The sequence below is a fragment of the Pleurodeles waltl genome, chromosome 4_1 (assembly GCF_031143425.1).
Source record: "Pleurodeles waltl isolate 20211129_DDA chromosome 4_1, aPleWal1.hap1.20221129, whole genome shotgun sequence".
Classification (NCBI taxonomy): domain Eukaryota; kingdom Metazoa; phylum Chordata; class Amphibia; order Caudata; family Salamandridae; genus Pleurodeles; species Pleurodeles waltl.
In genome coordinates, this window is record NC_090442.1 from 909,289,492 (window position 1) to 909,309,381 (window position 19,890).

The window sequence follows — 19,890 nt, forward strand, 5'->3', positions numbered from 1 at the left end:
ATTTGTGATGGAGGAAACCCCTCCATCAAGGTCATAACGCCATAAGTGTCGTGAAGGTCCAAGGCTACCAACAAGCTGGCCAGATCCATGGAAGACAGAATTTTAGCCAACACAAGCAATTTTTATTTGTTTTTCTGCAGGAATGCATTTAGAGGTGAAAACCTAAACAGAAGGCCTCTGTGCTGTGGTGGGTCAGAAAGAAACAGAAAGGCTCAGTCCTGCTAGACGATGTCAAGGACCCATCAGTCGGATGTGGGGACTGCCACCCTGGAAGAAAATGTTGGATCCTGCCTCACACAGAGAAGTTGTGCACCACTAAGGACAAACTGAAGCAGCTTAGCAGCTGATGCCACAGGAGAGGGGCTGTGAAGATCCGTGCCCCTGGTGACCTGCAAATATTCTGCCTGAACCCCAATGGGGCATGGGATACCTGAAGCTGTCTATACCGCAAACATCTAGAGTAGCCTCAGAATGACTGAAACTGATGAAGGAACTGTCTGCAGGGATCAAAAGGCACAGAGTGGCCCAGCCTTCCTTGAAGTGCATCTGGATCAATGGTGGGACATGCTCCTGAATCTGAGAACAGGGTGAGATCAAGTAGCACTTTGACACCTTTATGACTTCTCTTTCGCTCAAGAGTGGCAGGATAGGGTTCTTTCCTGCTTTGCTTTCTAGTGTTTCTGCATCAATTTAGACTTCGACTTACTGGATGACCTCAAGCACAAACAAGATCTTTTGCAGCTACACCTCAAGATCATAAAAGGGTCTACTCCTTGAACTTAGAGTAGGACTTGTAAGGCTTCTTTCGATGTTTGGCAACGTACACCTTTGCTTCACAGTCCTGTCTCACCTATGTGTGCATGAGGGAACAGTCCTTACATGACTGGCGTCATGCCCCAATCCAAAACAACAAATGCACACCATATGTGGTCTGTCACTGTTTGCACAGTTATGGAACAGTTAGAGCCCTGTAGTTTTAGGTGGGGACATTGTTCCCTTGCACACTGGATTTCAGTTTGGAAAAACTTGACAAAGGGAACAGAGCTATGGATCCACATTCTAAGGCGCAGCAAGAAAGGAACGAATGCCGGCGAACATGGGTAGCACTTATACGCAGCTCTGCGCTATTGGAAAAAAAGTCAACACAGAGCTGTATGGTACCATCTGCTGGCATACAGGAGCACTGCTACAAAAACTTCTGTTTCCAGTCTGGCACCTTGGAAATATTCTAAGGCCAAGAATATGTGGTTAAAACTATCCACTAGAATATCCAAACTGTTAACAGCAATCGCTCAACATATATCTAAATTTGTGCAGCGCGCCAATTTCATATCTCCCGGGACTATTTTCTTATTGACACAGTGTTTCAGCTACAGCAATAATTCTTAAAAGCCTTCTCAGGACAATCATCTTCTCATTCTAATGTACTATGGAGTAAAGGCATAAACATTAAGGGGCCGATTAAATTCCTGGCTGATAGCCCATTGTTCCATCAGGGCAATGGAGTAAATTACTCCGTTGCCCTGGGCAAGGGACTGCCCACCAGATTTATAAATGTCCACCAAGCTGGTGGTCATTTATAGAGCATTGCCAGAAACTGCCATCACAGCGGTTCCTGTTAATGCCTTTGGTCGATTGATGCAGTGCTCTGTCGCAATGACAGAGACCTGCACCAAACAGTTTTCTTTTTTTTATTTTCCAAAAGAAAATTCCAAAACTGGATTTTCTTTTTGAAAATAAAAAAAGACAATGCTCCCCTCACCATGGGAGTTTTCTTTCATGGTGAGGGGAGCATTTAGCAGTTTTCACTGCCCATTAAAGCCAGGGTTTTCCTGGTGACATGGGCAGTGAAAACAGACCTCTAATTCCGCCTATTTAAATGAGGTGGGCAGAATTACAGGTCTGCCTCCGACGGCCCTTACCCCCTGGGGCTGTTGGGGGACTTTAAGTCCGGTAGAGACTGAGTAGTCTCCACTACTGGCATCTAAATTGGGCGGGCTGCCCATTATCTTGTCGGTAAGCATACTTCATCTCTCTTGCGGCAGAGTATGCTTACCACCAAGCTATAAATTGGGACCTGAAACATTAGAACCTTCAAATGTTCTCAATTTCCAAGTTTATCATTTTACAAAACTAACATACTTCTTTCAGATGTCCTACAATAAATAAAGTAGTAGTCAGTATCTGTTTGCATGTCCCACTTTTCAATTAATGTCCTAATTAATTTCTTCTAATAGATCATCATTTTGTAATTTCCAATGAGTTTGCTACATTTTCTTTTAATAACCAAGAATATATCCAGCGTTCACGTTTTCTATCCGAGACTCAAAATGAATTAATGAGGTAATTAATCTTTCAAATGTCTTATTATTCCTCCCCATTCCCTACTATGAATCCACATCAATACAATGACATTCCAGCTTATCGAAATGTTGATAGAAATTATATATTTATAGTTTCACCTCATTTTTTTCAAACATTTCAATATTACTTCTCACATACATACTGATTCTCTAATTCTATCAAGCTTCCAGCTTGGTGTCCTGTGGCTGTGGAAGCCAGCAATCTGATGGGTAGTAGGGTGCACTAGTAGAGTTCTTGGCCCCTGTAGGCTGGGATATTCCCAGAGCTGACCCTACTTCTTGCAAGTCTCTCTGGTGCCTGGGAGGCTCCCAGGATCCTACCTTCTACATTGTGCATGTTTCACCATGGGTTCCTTTGACATGATGAGGCTTCCTGGACACCCATTGCTCTTGGATATGTTGCCTAGAATGCTGCTTTGTTCCTAAACCGACAAAGCATGCTGAACCTGAGCCATATGAGGTGGATGAACCTAGGGGCTCTGCCTCTTCCTTTCCAGTGAAAGACTGCTGTCCAGCTTTCAGGGTTGCCAGCAGAGGAGATGGATATTTGCTGCCCATTACACTGTCACTTTGTCCCTTTTGAAGGATATGAGGTCTTCACCTGAATGATCTGAGTTGGGGCATTTACAGTAGCCAGGAAACCCTGTCCAACCACAAACAATGGGGAAAACTGAAATCTTGAGGACCAGGTATCCATAAAACATTTAAACAATGAAGAACATAAAGCTACAAGCCTGGATACAGGAAAGCACACTACTACTGTTAAAAATCACCCATTATGATGATATTAATGCTTGTCCCAATGTTTGACCTTTAAACATGTGTGACCAGATGGAACAGGCATAAATGCTGAACATTTTACCACACACTTTCTAGCTCTACCAGGAGACTGGCCCAGACTGGACAGAAGTGGTAGTCCCCTTCCTGGCACAAATTCTGCAGTAGACTCCGGCCATTTGGAGGCCCAGTGACAGTACCCAAAATGTGGGCAGCCAAAACTTGTGTGGGAGAAAACCACCGAGCACAGACACCATAGGGGTGAGTACTACTAGACGTGAATCTGTCCTGACCCTGAAGCTGGCAGAGGTGTATGCTGCAGTGCTGGTTGGCGGCTCTCACCAGGGAGGCGCTGATGGTCAGTATCCAAAGCATCCGGGAACCCATACAAGGTGTCAACATGAGGGAGTGGGCGGGCCGTTCTCCTTGTTAAGCATGTGGTCTCTACTTACGTGGATGACATGTTGCTTTACATTTGAAATGCAGACATGGAGCATGGAATGACTTGCGGACGTGGGGAGAGTCTCTAATCTCTGCACCAACTGGCAAACGTTATGTGTGTGTTTCCAGTGGGCCGGGACCAACAACAGGCCCTCGCAGCCATCTGCCTCATGGGGATCAGGTGGGAACCCAAGGTTCTTAAATATTTGGGGGTCAGAGTTTACCACATGGACGCAGATCTTTTGAGGGGTAACCTAGGAACAGCTCCAACGGTTGCATAGCAGTATGGTGTTTTGGCGCACCCTGCGGCTGCCTCTCATGACCAAGATTGCTCCATTCAAGATGGGTATCCTGCCTAAAGTCTTATATTATTTTGCCAATCTCCCAATATAGAATCTACTTGCCTGGTTTAAGTCCCTCAACATACTGCTACAAGAGCTGATATGGGACAGGGGATGCCATTGGGTGACACTCTGCAACCCCCAGCTTCCTACCCCGTGTGGGGGGGGGCACTAGGAGGTACCCAATTACAAACTATACTCCCTGGCAGCACAGATACATTAGCTAGCCAGGTGGCTAAGCAGCAAGAATGCCCACAAACTGGCTGAGTTCCAAGAACCCTGTAGAAAGGGAGCCCTGGTGGCGCTGCTGATGGGGGTCAAACTGGAACTGGTCAGGAAGCCTAAACTCCTGATCCTTGGCATACGTTTTTGGAGATGGGCACTGCGTAGGAGCAGGGCCAACAGGCTGCATGTGCCGGTGCTGCCCACACCGCAAAGGGGCTGCTTCACAAGCCAACAAATAAAAGATTAGAGGCAGGTGACGGTACTCTGGGGGACCTATATGACGGGGCACCTTGAGAAGCCTCAAAAACCTACTGCAGGACAGTGAGCCACCAGGCACACTGCTTTTGACATATGGGCCACTCATGCAAACTCTGATTAACCTAATAAGGGGAGGAGGCCCGGAGCCCACAACTAACAACACACTGCAGACTCTGCTTGGCATCGGCAAAGGACGGTGACTGAGTACCTAGCTTTACCACACACTGATCCTAGTGAAGTCGGACGGCCACCCGGGCCATCGAGCAAGGTGGGAAGGGCGCCTTGGCAGAGCCCTCAGAGTCTAGAGTGCATGTACAAAAATACTGAGAAATCCGAAATTCAAATACACCCCATTTAACTACATACACACAACGTACCTCACAGTACACAGGCTGAAACTGGGGTGGCAGACCCAATACCACTGCTGTCCCAGGTGCACCATAGCAGACACCATCTTTGGACATATGGTGTTGCATTGTACTGTGATCACATGCTTTTAGCAGAGGGTGGTGGAGGACTTGGAATGGACCATCGATCGATGCAACATGTGCACTACTGACATTTGACTGCTTGGCCTTTACACTAGGCAGCAGGATAGGAAGGCACGCAATAAGTTTGTGGACCTTGCCCTAAGTATTGCCGGCTAAAACATAGCAAGACATTGGAAGTCCCCGGAGAGCCCACCGCACAGCCAGTGGAAGGCAGAGGGGGAAAGCCGGGTGATGACTGAGGGATGATTCTTAAAATAAAAGTGACCAGGAGCCTCTGTAGAGCACCCCTGGTGGACCAACGGATGGTATTGTTGACAGCCTTCCATGCACGAGGAGACACTCTGGCCTCCCCCAATCTATGAGGCATAATGTAGTGGAATGGCCACCGCGATGCAGAGCCCATGCTCAGATGCTGGGTCGACATTCTAAGGGATTCTCCCCGACACCAGGACAGCTTACCAAGCAGAAAGGGTACTGCTGACACCTTGCAACTGATTGTTAATGGACTGGATCTGTTTACTATTCAGTATACGTTTTGTTGTGGCTATACACCTGAAATGAGACTCAAATGCCACTATGCCACCCTAAGGCAAGCACTATCGATTCGCAAACCGTTTGACGCAACAAAGTTCTATAATGCTGGCAGCTTACTCAGGTGACAATAATGTTCCAAAATATTGTTATGGGAAAAATAGGAGAGAATATATCCATCTGATCAGCTTGATCAACTATGGCCTGGAAGATGAAAGGGACAGGGCTGGGATCTCTTATAACCAAACTAGATTTAATGTTAAGGTATCAGTGAAACGGTTTCCCCTGCCTTTACAGTGCCAAAAATCTTGTACGTAACTTGCAGCTTGGTATAATAATTTACACTACATTGTTTCCTACGAAGACTGGACAAGGATTACATTTGTAATTAAAACTCCAATACACAATTTAAGAATTTAATAAATTAGATTTCGGAAAATTCTTCTTTGCATGCGTCACAGAGTGCTTAACAAGGATGGCGTCATACGTTCCTACCAGTCATCACTGGAGTCAACAGACTAATATTGGCCACATGTACAAGCACGTCACATTTGGACTATAGACTCTGGCTATAACTCTAGGAAGTTCATGCTTCTGCTCTGTGGGCAGTTCTAAACTCCGCAGTGGGCCTAAAAAATACGGCAAGGAAAATAACATTAGCAAACCTCATTAAAATAACAAGGTGATCTTGAGTCCCACTGAACTAGACTGGCCTGTTCATGGAAAATCCACTGAGAGACCATTAAACATTACACTGCGCAAGTATCTTTGTCTTTACAAACTGAAACCTATCACAGAACACAAAGCTGCACTACCAAAAGACAGCAGTGCTTTACAGTACCGGGACAAACCAAAGCATGCCTTTGCTAGGATCTTCAGAAAATAACTAAAACCCACCTGCTGCAAGCACTACACCCAAACTTTACCAAACAAACAAGAAAAGATTAGATCAGGTTAATCTGTAGTACACAATCCTGCCCACTCGTTCCACTAGTAAACCGTTCCTTTTACCCCAGAGAAACTAAGCTTGGGCTTCTTAACTGAAACACGTTTGTTGAAACTCAGGTGCTTGACTAAGTTGTACCTTGCTTAAAACTTGGTGTTTTTGGCTTTTGCCTTTGGTGGGGGCAGATGCAGGAACAAAATCCCATAGAGAGCAGCAAAGTACACTGCATAATCTGCCATGTGCCATGAGACAGAGCGCTGTTTGTTTTTGGGGTGTGTAGTTAATATACTATGTTTCTCATACGTAATCTCCTTACATAGTTTTAAAGGCTAGAGAGCTAGATATGTAGTAGGGTTCATTGTTTGAAGATGACAGTTGATCTTTTTGTTTGAAAATGTATCTGAGATTTCCTGAGATGAATGACATCTATGCCTGTTACTGAAACTTGAAAAACATCCTTAGGAAGAGAAATTCATCCTCTCCCTACTCATAGGATTCAGAATCATAAACAGCAGAAGCTGCACATTTCTTAGCAGAAACTGAAAGAACACCCAGCCTCTCTTCTGCACATAATCCACATGGGGGATGGTCCTGCAAAGAGAAGAGGTGCTGAGAATCTGCCTTTGATGAATAGTGCTTTTCTTTAAAGGTTTGTCAAAGGCACATGTGCAGTGGTCCAATAATCCTCCTTAACAAAATTAAAGCACAAGGAAGATGAAAAAAATATTTACTCCTGATCAAAAGTTAGACAATCTAGTCCAACGTAGAATGTGTATGCACCATCAAACCTTCCATTATCCCATTATCCAAAACCTACAACAGCAAATAGGGACCAGCTTAACATTGAAATGAGGGGCACTTCCAGCTTTTTACTAGCAGCCTCTGAAGTTATTAGCTGGGTTGATTTCTGAGGAGAGGTAATTTCAATATTTTGCCCCCACCATGTGTACATCTTCAGAAGTGTGGTAGCACCAGCAGTTCTTCAGAGGAAGACCTCCAGTCAGGTAAGTACCCTGTTAGTCTATACCTCTGATGTTCTGGATACTACCGTGCAACAGCTTTATAGGACAGGGACAAGGTTCAACATTTTTGCAATTTAAAGTCAGTGAAAGTCTATCAAAACAGGTGAAATCGGGTCACACTCATCAGTCCCTAGTACAACCTAGCAGTAAGATTTTGGAGTTCTTAGTAAATGCTCCATGGTTGTTAGAGGAGCCCCTAAAGAACAAAGCATGACAATAGTCCAATTAGGAAACTAATTCGCCACAAACGTAGAAAAGGTACATTCCACTGGGTAGCCAATTCTAACTTCGAGTACAGCTGGGCAAATATACATACAACTCTTGTAGTCTCCACTCTATCACCTGGGCTTTGAGATTCACGAGTTTCTGTTTGCTGATTTTTTTTCTTTATTGCTTTAGGGTAGGGAGTCGCACCTCCTGCACTGACAATCAATGAAATATGACATCATTGCGTAATCAGTCTACAGGACTGTTTGAACCCTCTATATTGGTACTGAGGAGGAAGTGAGGCAATGTAAGATGGTGGGGCTTCCAAATAGCCCTGCTGCAACACAGCAGATGCTCCAGCTCTCCATTTCATTAAGGTATACAGACATCTTTCCAATTTCATTGGCCTGCAAGAGGGTCAGACATAATTGGAAGTGTACAACGCTCTATCCTAGGACTTTCCAGGAGGCAGGGGGTTCTAGACAGGGCTGCCTCTTTCCTGTTTGAGCTTGGAGCCCTTGGCCTTTGTGGCGCAGCAAAAAATACTATACTCCCACTGCGAGATATCATGTCCCTCTAGACAGATACTACTATCCACCTCTATGCTGATGACATTCTCCTATATGTTAAAAAAATAAATGTAGACTTACATCTGCTTGTTGGTGATACCATTTTGTCGATTTTGTGTATTATTGAGTAACTGGGGGAAGACATAAATGTCAACTTTCCATTGTGATGGTGCTCTCATTGTTAGGTGTGGTGAATTTTTCAGTGTCCCATGACAGGAAAGCCCTTATTCGTAATAATTATGGCCTGGTTGTGAACAGTCTGCAACTGTAGGTGGAAAGGTGGATAAAGCCCCGCTGTCAGTGGCTAGCAGAACAGCCATTAACAAAATGATGACCTTTCCCAAAATCTCTATATCTGTTTAGTAGCATATTGGTTACACTGCATGCTGTTTTTTTCACCAATCATCAGACACTCCTGACTAGACTAATATGGGCGAGTTAATAACCAATGGTTAGGTGGGGTGTTGTGATGTGCCCCTTGTGCGTGGAGATTTGGTGTGTTTCTGATGTGAAGCAGCTTTACCCTTTGGTTGTCCATGCACAACTTGCTGCTTTCTGGTGCACCCGGGAGAAACACCCCCACATAAGGCTGATCAGGTAGACCAGGCAACACTGCAAACTATACTGGGAGTAAAACAGGCGAGGCCGTCCTCCACGGTACGTACTACGTAAAGAATCCAATGGGCTTCATGGACACTGTCAAGTAGGGCTGGCTTCATGGACACTGTCAAGTAGGGCTGGCATGGGGATATTATCCGCTGCAAAATTACCACTTGTGTGCAACCCCTTACTACCGCTTAGGGTTGAGCCTGGAGTGGTTACTTTGTTACTCAGACAAAGGCCAGACAGTTGGGACATCAGTTTCCAAATGACCAATTTCTGACACTTGATAATTACAAGGCAACAGCAAGCACTAATCCCCTCAAGACATTTGTTTATTTTCTGCTGGGACAGCCGGCAAGGGTATTGTTCTCTAATTTACCGCGTGCTACTCCCGAATTTGTCCCATTGACACATATCCTTAGTTTAAGTTGCTTTGCAGGCTGGGTGTCCAATCTCTAAATATGTGCTCTGACTTGATTGGAGTTATTCACCTAATGGCTAAGCAGATGGGGGAAAAGACCTTAGGGAAGCAATACCTAACTTACTTGCTGTTGAGGGTCTGTTTTATCACCTCAATGACTGAAATATGACAAGGCACCTGATTGCAATTGCTGTTTGTATTGTTATATATAAAATGTTAAGGTTTAAAAAAATAATTGGAGTGTATATAACTATACATAGGTGTGCACAGTTAGTGGGGGCTTAGCCTGGCAGGTCAAAATGATGGACATGTCTATGTAAGGCGTCTGCCTAAGTCTGTGCAAAGCCTAATAAAAATCCTGCTTTATGAACCTGCTGCCTAAATAACACACTTTCCTGATCGGAGCTATGCTGGCTGTGGGATAGACAATGGAGGGATTAATGGCAGTGGAATGAAAACACTTCCTCTCCAGTGACGCTAGGCCAGACAGCGGTCACTTTGAGAGAGAGGTGGCCGACCTCAGAGACCCTGGTGGCAGGCCTACAACAGAGAGGTAGGGCTCAATGGCAATGGCATAGTTGAATAAGAAGCAATTGGAACAGGCTGAAAGATTTTTGCTAGACAGAGAGAAGCTGACAGTGTGTGCCCAGAGAGGGACAGAGGAGATCAGAGCCAGAACAGCAAGGAGAAGGCTGGAGGCAGGATAGTGGAGAGTCCTGCTACTGTGTCCCTCCTGCACAAATTTCGATCACCACCACCCTGGCAGCATTGCTAGCCTGGAATAAACCTGGCTGAAGAAGGCAGTGTCAGAGTGTTGAGGGCGCCTTACATTCCCGTGAAGGAGTCTAAGAAGACTGCACAACCTCTTATTAAAGTGCCTTGCAGTGAGGTGTGGTCTTCACTGGAACCCTCATGCACAAATCAGAGGTAGCGGGTACCCAGGTGAGCAGGTAAATTTTGGAGTCAATGTGCTGTTGCAGGTATTGTGGTGTGCTTCACCACAGTCATAGGTCCAAGAGGCTAAGACCTGACACTGTGAATCATCATGATATATTGGGGTTCAGCTCAAAGAGCGGTCATCTCTTTGTATTTCAGCACAACAAAAGAGCTCGGCGAAGGGTGTGATGAGGCAGCCCAAGAGGATATGAATTGAAACAGTGGAATCCAGCCTTGATGCATGCTTGCCCCCTATGCAATGCACAGACCCTTATAATGGGGCAGGATGAGTAATGGAGCTTTGGGGGCTGGTCTGACCAGACATCAAACAATGACTGAATGTGATGGAAGGGAGTACTTATGGGGGCATCATAGAAAAAGAAGATCAACTGGGGTTATCAATTAGTTCTCCACTTGCCTCTACCTGGGGTGGTGGCCTTACAGGCACATGCAGACCTGCTTAGCTTCGAGAGATAGTAGGTGGAATCACTGATGATTTTAAACCTGTAGAGCAAATTCTACAGAGGTGAGCAGTTTTTCCAGCATGACAAGCCCTCTAATGGAAACAGATAAGCCTTAAAGATTGCTAGAGTGAGGAACTATCCATACCAATAGAGAATATTGTAAAGGACAAAGGAGGTCAACCAAAGATGGACAAGTATGTCAGGACATTGGAGAGCTGGTGTCACTAATACGGGACGAAGCTGCCCCTCATGGTGCTGGCTTCTACGTATAAGTCAGTTTACAATGGAGGCATAGAACATCTGAGTGGAAACAGTACAGAATGCTGGGTTAACATGTGAGGCAGAGTAAATCCAGAACAAGTGTTATCGTGTATACCACTGTTTCACTAATACATTTTAACCTGCTTTTCATGACACTATACTCCACTAAATTTTCTTATAAACAAGTGTGGCAATATCTATATAATATTTCAGCTTTATGTATAGAATTTTAAAATCATCAACTTTGGGAAGTGTTTTAGGCTTTAGATTCCTTACCTGAATCACTGTGATTATACGTCCATTAGCAAGACTTTGCAACAATCGGATCATCATGGCAATACTACCAACACTAAGCTTACTATTAGGTCCCAAAGTAATTATAGTTAATTCAGGTTGATAGCTGTATGCCAACGGAAGTATTAGGCGAAGTAAAGCATACAGGAAACTGTTGTCTCTTTGCAGGTCCTTTAGAACAAGAAAATGAAACAGTTTAAAAGAAACAAGTAAATCATCACAAAAGATTAACAAGCTATAGTTTTTAAACGTTTATGACACAGAAATTAATGAAAAAGAAAACTAGTCAAGTCAATATGGCAACAAAGATCCAATAACCTGTAAGTAAATGTAAGGTGAGGGGATAAAGTTATACTGTCAGCGATGTAATCACTAGCTCATTTATTTAATGAAAGGGCAGATATTTGATTCTGTACACACAAAGCAATAAAGAGGACAGGTTGGAGACAGAATTGAAGCAGAACAAAGAGTCTGGAATAAAACTAGAAGCTAGAATCTTTTGAGTACACTGACGATTGTCAGAGAACACGAGCACCACAGTATCTACACTGTCACCAAGATAGACATTGCTAAGGGTATACTTTGTTCTGATCACTTCAACCTCCTGATTCCCAATATCTTTCCATCAAGATTGTCCAAAGCAGGTGGCTACTACATAAAGCAAATTCAATAACCATTACTCCAAATTGAACAAATTATTTACTTTCGGTATCAGTCTTTCTGGCAGATCTTTATCTAACAGCAGATTCTTCACTTTTGTAATATTCCCCAGGTGTCAGACTGGATCCAGAAACTTTTTAAGCAGTACACCTGTGCTCTAGTAGGTGGCGGGGTGCAGCTCCATGCCGACGTCGTTCCTCTCCAGAAGTGACATATGGAAGTGACGTCCGGAACCACATATACGTACTACTCACACATGCTGCCATCACTTGCTTTCTAGGCTATCTGCACCACCATAAGCAGACCACAACAGCAAACTGGCTTTCATCAGCAAGCAGATCTCTATACTTGGGACCTTTTTGGAAGAAAAAAATCACAGTTCACCAAACAGGGAGGATGGGAGGGTCAGTGAGGATTCTGCGGTTATACAAAGTATCTACCACAAAGGGTGTTGTTGAAGGTAAGTAACTTTATCCTTCTAAGCACAGATTCCTCACCTTTCGAATAGTTTCCAAAGAAGTATTTCCCAGGTGGTGAGTATGGAAATTGGCTCAAACCAAACAAAACTTGCAGGACCGAGAGGGCAAAATGCCAATCTCAATGGATATGGCTGTCCAGACAGTAGTGCTTCCTGGTCATATGGAGTGAAGCCCATGTAGCAGCCTGGCAAATAACCAGAACCCTGTGCCAACGCAGTGGTAGCAGCCTTGGTTCCAATGGAATTAGCCTGTAAATCTTCCAGAGGCTGCTTCGTGGCCGGTGCACAGAAGATTTTAATGCAGAACATAATCCACTGAAAGATAACCCTCTTCTGCACTGCCTTTTCTTTCTTCGCTCCAGAGAATCCCACAAAGTGCTGACCATCCACACAATGTTCACTGGTACGACTGATGTAAAACATAAGAGTCCTTTTTGAATCCAGCATATGGACTCTTTCCTCCTTCTTAGAGGCGTGATGTGGAGTGAAGAATGCCACTAGAGTGAAGTTTTGCCCAATGTGAAAAGGAATTATCACTATCAGAAGAATGAAAGCTTGGATTCTCACAACCAGTTTGTTTGGGAAGAAAGTAGTAGACGGCAGGTTTCTACTAGAGGGCTTGCAACTTACTCACCTGCCACGCTGTTGTAATGGCACCGAGGAACACTCTTGACATTGAGAAGCCGTAATAGCTAGCTGTGTAACTGTTCAAAAGAAGTACACACCAGGAAGTTGAGTACCAAGTTAAGGTCCCAATGACGAATGATATAGGGAGAGGGTGGAAACAAATTATGCTAACCCCTTAAAAACACATCACAACAGGTGAATTAAACAAAGTAGGCTGATCCTGTAACCACAAAAAGGCAGAAAGAGCTAACAGGTACCCTTTAACTGGGCCAAAAGAAAGTCCTTGCTGGGCTACAGACAACGCAAAAGCAATACTTTGGATAACCTAGCTTAAAGTTGATCAGTCTGCTGAGTACTGCACCATACCACAAACTTGTCCCAACGGCAGGCGTATACAGATTTTGTTGTGGAACGCCTTGCTGCTAAGATAACATCTACAATCTTGACAGGCAGATCATAGGCAGTCGGTTGTTGCCACTCAATCTCCAAATGAAGATTACATAGGCCCAGATGCAGAACCCTGTCCTGCTGCTGCAACAGAAGCTCTTCCCAAGGCAGCAGCCTGTTCGGACAAATGCCCATGTCTAGGAGTTCTGGTTACCACACTCTCTGTGCCCAGTCCAGTCCAGTGCCATTAGGATGACTTGGGCCTGGTCATTCCTGATATTGTTTTTACAACTTAAGGCAGGAGAGGTATCAGTGGAAAGGTGTACAAGAGTACAGAATTTGATGTTACAGGTAGTGAGTCTGAGAGAGAAAGAGATGCCTTTGAAACTCCAAAGCGTAAAAGTGCTGATATAGCGGATTCTTGGTGGTGGTAAACAGCTAGAGCCAAGGTTCTCCCCATTTGAGGAAGAGATTATGTGCCACTTTTTATGGTCTGTAAAGTGTCAGTGGCTGAGTTCATCCGCCCTGGCATTTTGAGGTTCCGGCAGTACAGGAAAATCACTTGGTGCTTCAACTATTTCCAGAGTCATAGTGCCTCCTGGCACAGGGCCTTTGACCCCATCCCATCTTGTTTATTGCAACACGACATGGAGGTGGCATTGCACGTGAGAACCTGCATTAGCCCCCATTTGATGGGTCGCAGGGAGGACTTCATTGCCAAGAGGGTGACTCTCAGCTCCAGCAGAATGATGTAGAGCTGAGACTTAATTAGAGACCAGATGCATCTGATCTCCACTTCTCCCAACTCAGAAGTGATTCCTCAGTGACCACTGTCAGTTCTGCAAGGAGTAGGTGAGGGGTCTGCCGCTGGCCCAATCATTGTCAGACAGCCACTGCTGCATGTTTTTACCATCTCCTCTCAATTCTGGATATGATGCTGTGCCCACTGTTATTTCAGATCCCTCAGCAGAGCCCACATATGCCTCAGAGCTGCTCTCACTGGATCCAGGACAAAGGCGAAAACATCAGGAACATAGCCTGAACTGGACTCTACATTCTGGGAAGAAGGCACACCACTGTAGTTTACAGAATGGCTGAGATGAAGGAGAGCATCTCTGAAGGGGTCAGGTGTGACTTTGACATGTTTATAGTGAACCCCAACAAAATGAGAAGGTTTGCCATAGTTTGGAGGTGGGTAATGACGGCCTGGGTTGAGCCTGCCTTCTGCATCCAGTCATCAAGGTAAAGGAAGACTGGAACTCCTGACCTCCGAAGATGTTCCTCAACCACTGGTATCACTTATGGGAGCACCCGAGGGCCCTCCTGAGGTCAAAAGGGAGCACAGCTAACTGAAAATGGTCCTGCCCCACGGTGAACTGCACATAGCACCTGTGGGTCTGCAGAATGGGGATGTTGGAATAGGTGTCCTGCATGTCTCATGCTATCATCCAGACTCTATGCTCAAGAAAAGACAAGGCCTGGACCAGGGTGAGCATCTTGCATTTGTCCTTCCACAGGACGTCATTCAGAGGGCAAAGGTTTAAAATAGTACAAAAACTCTGTCCTTCTTTAGGACCAGAAATGAGTGCAAGTAACAACCAAAGACTACTTCTGATGTCATCACCTTATCTATGGCTCATTTGGCCAGAAGGGCCCGAAGTTCCTGCGGCTAGAGGGACATATGGCCCTTCTTCAATTGTTCCAAGGATGGTGGAAGGTGCGACTGCAGGAGAAGCAATGTATGTGTAATCTGGCTGGACAATCTTTAGGACTCAATTGAGAGAAGTTATCCCCTGCCACCCTGTCAGGAAATGTAAGATCATACCTCTGAAATGGTGGCTGTATGCCTCGAAGGACCCACTAAACAGGTTTTGAAGCAGAGAGAGGGGTGGAAGACTGCATAGCACACTGCCCTTTTGTCCCCGTGGCCTGTGGATACCACAGCCTTAGCCTCATCCTCATCTGCTGAAGGGTTTGCTGGGGAGGCTGAACTTGGGAAGGCAAAACTATTGGTGTGGCTGACGTGGAGGGCAAACAGGCCCAAGGAGCACGCTGTGGTGCTACGTTCCTTAAAGTGATATAGGGCTGAGTCTACCTTCTCACCACAAAAACGACAGACATCAAAGTTATGTCCATTATCAAGTACTGAACGTCGCCATAGAAGCCCATGAACCTTATCCCAGCATGCCTTCTGAGAGTCACACTGGAGTCAATTACCATACCAATGCAAACTCTGGTGTTCAAGCCAGAGTAGATGGTAACTTTTCCCACTTTGCAACCATACTGAATAGCCTGCATAAGGCTGGGGCACACATCTTCAGGGACACCAGCCGAGACTTGTGCGGTGGAGTCTCAAAGGACATGTTTATAATACTGTAGAAGGCAGCTGGCATTGATGGCCACACTGGTTTAGGAAAACCATTTTCCCAACTTTTTCGATGTGTTTTTATTTCCTGTCTGGGGCGTAGTAGGTAATGTGTGAGGGTTGACCTTACTTGTTGAGGCCTGTACGACTAGGCTCTCAGGTGTGGGATGCTGAGTCAAGAAGTCCAGGTCACCTGGGACTGGACGATGGCTCCATGCTATCTGCCTTTTCACTTGAGGCTCAGGAGAAGGGTTTTACCCAATTCCCAAGAAGGGTGCCTGTGAGGGCTTCGTTAAACAGAAGCAGGGTTTTAGTATTTATCTGGCAAGGCCTAAGCACCTCAGTGAGGACATTAGTCTTCACCTTCCTGGTGGGTAAATGGAGGTCAAGAACCTCTGCCCCCTTTGCCAGACTATGACGAAGGAGGCACTTTCTTCCATGGCAGGGCCTAGAGATAAAACTAGCCCAATGTCTTTCGAGGTGTCCAGTGCACTGGCATACTAAAGATCCTCATACCAATTGTCATCAGTGTATGGTTGGGCAATTTCATCCCCAGCATAATATCCATAGTGGCCAGAATACATTAACAAAAGTGTGGAGAGTTAGCGCCCTTCCTTGCGTATTTGAAGTATTTGAATCTAATGGGTTGCCCAAAGGCTGCCGTGCAAGTGGTGCAGAACACGGCCTTGGTCAAAGAAGTGCTGACTCAGAGTCAGAAAGCCCAATATGTTTCACGCACAGTCTGGCATTAGCAACGATTATCCAGGGTCTGGTGTGAGTTATGGCACTAGGACTGAAGTCAGCAGTAGTCCAAAGGGTCCAAAGGATAGACTTGTCAGCACAGTCCATGGTGAAGACCCCTGTTACTTGGGGTCTGGAGGCGTGTTGCTTCTGACCAAGTGTTGAAATTGGTTCTGAACAGGAATGGCTTTGGAAGCAAGATCAGGGTCACCTTTATGCCCTTGCGCCTTTCTTTGGAGTTCAATACTGCCGGGAAGGAGCTGAGTCATGCATGGAATTTTATGCTTTTTCTTCAGCTTGCCGGAAGATTTGAACCACAAAGAAGATCAGCCAAAACACCGACTTTGAGAGCCTGAACAGGACTTTCCCATTAAGCAGTCATGGCATGGAGTCTTCGGGTTCTGGGCGACATAGACCTTTGCCTTATGGTCTTGGTTGGCAAATTGCAGTCACTTTTCTTTTGTTCCTACCCCAGGTACCACAGACAAACCTGATGGGGTCTGTCACAGACATTTGTGACAGTCCCTACAAGGTTGAAACCTTGTAGTCTTGGAAGGTGACCTTTCCCCTGCACGCTGAATATTTTAAACAATTTGGAGATAAAGGTCTCATGAAGAGATGAGAGGCAGCTTATAATCGGTTCTGTGTGTCACTTTTGGAGCAGAACAACACTGGCGCAGAGTCACACAATGCCAACTACATGCGCTCAAGGGTACTGCTTAAAAAGTTTCCAAAACCAGTCTGATGCCTGGGGAATATTCAAATGGAGCAGAATCTGCAGTTAATAAAATCTATCATAAAATAGTTTTTTGTAAAGCAGATTTCTTTTTACTGGGTAATCGACAAATAATACACCTACGGGGGTTGCTGTAACCTTTGCGGCTGTCTCTATTGCTGCAGGGACTCCTTTTCCGGGGGGAGTAGCGCCTGGAGGCAGCAACTCATGTCAGGGAAATCCAAGGATACACACCCCTGTAGCGCATATAGCCCGACACAGGCTCCCGCTGTTTGGGGGTTGTTGTGCCATTTATTGCTGTCTCCATTGCAGCAGGGAGTCCATGTCCCGGGGGGGGGGTAGTGCCTGGAGGCGCCAACGTGTGTCAAGGGATGCCAAGGACAACTCCCTCCCACGTAGCTCATACAGTGCCACGCAGACTCCCGCTGTTTGGGGGCTGCTGTGCCCTTTTCTGCTGTCTTCATTGCATCAGGGACTCCATGTCCCAGGGAAAGTAGCAGCTGGAGGCACCAACGCATTTCAGGGGACGCCAAGGACACCCCCATAGCACATATAGCGTGATGTGGGCTCCCACTGCACAGATCGCGCAAAGGCCGCATCCAGGCAAAGCCCATGCCAAGGGCACGCACATCCTGTGCCCATCAGCACAAGGAAGAGCTGGGCGGGACCAGTAAGCTTGACCCTGCAGTTGAACCCAGGTACTGCTTTGGTAAGGTTACTGGCATTTCCTGGCTCATGGTACTTTCCTCCATGTTAATATATTCCCTGCAAGGTCTGGGATGGTGAGTATCAATTCCGGGTTGTTTGACCGTGTGGGACCCAGGTTTTGTTGTGTGATGGGGAAGGGTAAATTGGATGCCTCAAGTTGTGTGACTGCTAAACATCCTTCCAAACATTCTGTCAGAAATACCACCATGGATGACTTTCTTGTGAGAGCTGTTGGGGTAATAGACAGAGAGAGACAGCTCACAGAGAGGAGACCATTCTGCCAGATGCCCTGGTTACGTTCTGAAAACTGCAAAGTCAGCCTGTCTCTCGCCAATGGTGAGCAGTTTGGTGGCTATCAAAAATAAGCTTTCTGCTCTCATGGAGGCCCTGGCAAGTGGACAGCCCTGCTCATGGTACTGGTGCTGTTAGTATGTCCACCAAAGCACATAAGACCCCCAGCTAGTTGTTCCTGAAACAGCAGCCACAGTACCCAGGGTTTCTGGGGTCCTTACTTGTGCACGTTCTTTATTGTCTACTTTTATGCATCCGAATCCTTCTCAGTTCAATGCCCAATTCCATTTACTTATCAGCAGCTACCTTCTTACATGTCATCCAGGACCAATTTGCAGGTTTCGGCCTCCTGCCCACCCATTACTGCACCTTGCAGGGCCAGTGAAGAAGCTGTCCCTGGCTGCCTGCCCATACATTTTTCTGAAGCTCAAATCTTGGGTTACAGAAAATTCAGAGCATCTGACAAAGGCCATTCATTGGCTGAACCATCATGTCCATCATAAGTTAAATTTGTTTCCCGAACATTTGTTTACACGTAGAGTACCTGGGGATGGGCCTGCTAGCAAGGAATTTGAAGAAGCCTCTGTTGTCAATTCTGTTAAAACTTTGAATGTGAAAGAGCTGCTTTGTGGTTCGTATTTGCCATTTGCTAGGCAGAGCAATGTTAAGGTCTTACCATTAGGGTTGTTCTATAGGCCAGAGGGCTTTATGGACTCTAGGGATGGTTACCCAAGGGTGTAACATCTGCCAACATTGTACCCAATGACTGCTTTTCGGTACCCATCTCCAATCGCTTAGCAGCCTTGGCCGACTCCTGCAGCATTAACTGACCTGGCTGCCCATCTTTGCCTCATGCGGTCGGCCCTGGGCAGCCAGCCTGTTTTGCTAAAAGTCCAGATCAGGAGGCCCTATGCAGGGATATTTTATCACCCCTCACAACAGCCAAGAAAAAGACACCTGGTGTTGGTCCTGAGTCCGTAGCTAAGTTGGAGTTGGAATATGGCTGGCCTTGCAGCCAAAATCATTGATACATCTTGGCTTGACTTTGTTTCTCCCATTGACACTGTGGTTTTACAAGAAACCTGGGCTCTGAAGGAATTCTTCTTGATGGCTTTGTCACTCAGACCCTGGAGTGCCATCTGGAATGGGTAGGGCTTGGGCGGGACCTGCTGTTTGACTGTGGTATTGTCCCTATCACCACGTTTAATACCTTAATTCAAGCCTTTCTAATTAAGTGGGCCTTTGTTGAAGGTGTAGGTTCCCCCATTATTTATGATAGTTTTGTTAGTAGGGGATTTCTTGATTGCGTGAGGGACGGCAAAGTGATCTAAAGCCCATTTACTGATCATAACCCACTGGCTGTTACCTTATCTTACCTTACCAATCACAAGTGTGTGCGAGACTGCTGTAGGGGGGTCCCATTTGTTACAAAGTGGGGACGGGCTGAAGTTGGCTTGGAAGTCAGCTGATATGGGCAAGATCGTGGGTAGACTTTGTATGGAACATCTGGATAAGGTTTACTGCTACATGCATTTATCCTACCCTTTAGCCAGTAGCACCCAAGTCTTTGACCATTTAGGCTCTACCATTAAAGGTTTCATGATGAGGCAGATACTTCCTACCAGACATGGTGGTAAGCCCTGGTTGGATACAAACTGCAGGGAGACTAATGGATGTCTTATGCGGGCCCTAAAATCTATTCCTTGGGCCCCAGAACAGGTTGTGGCCTGTTAAAGGTCCTATAAGC

The 19,890-nt window shown here is 45.7% G+C and overlaps 1 protein-coding gene across 2 annotated transcripts in view; it reads right to left on the bottom strand.

The window, feature by feature from the left end:
- Nucleotides 1-19,890, bottom strand: part of HDAC10 (histone deacetylase 10) — a 298,704-nt gene that overhangs the window by 11,800 nt on the left and 267,014 nt on the right. For both annotated transcript variants that reach the window (XM_069229661.1, XM_069229660.1), the window contains one exon: nucleotides 11,133-11,321. In XM_069229661.1, the coding sequence (XP_069085762.1) occupies nucleotides 11,133-11,321 (189 nt within the window). The remainder of the gene's footprint in view (nucleotides 1-11,132; nucleotides 11,322-19,890) is intronic.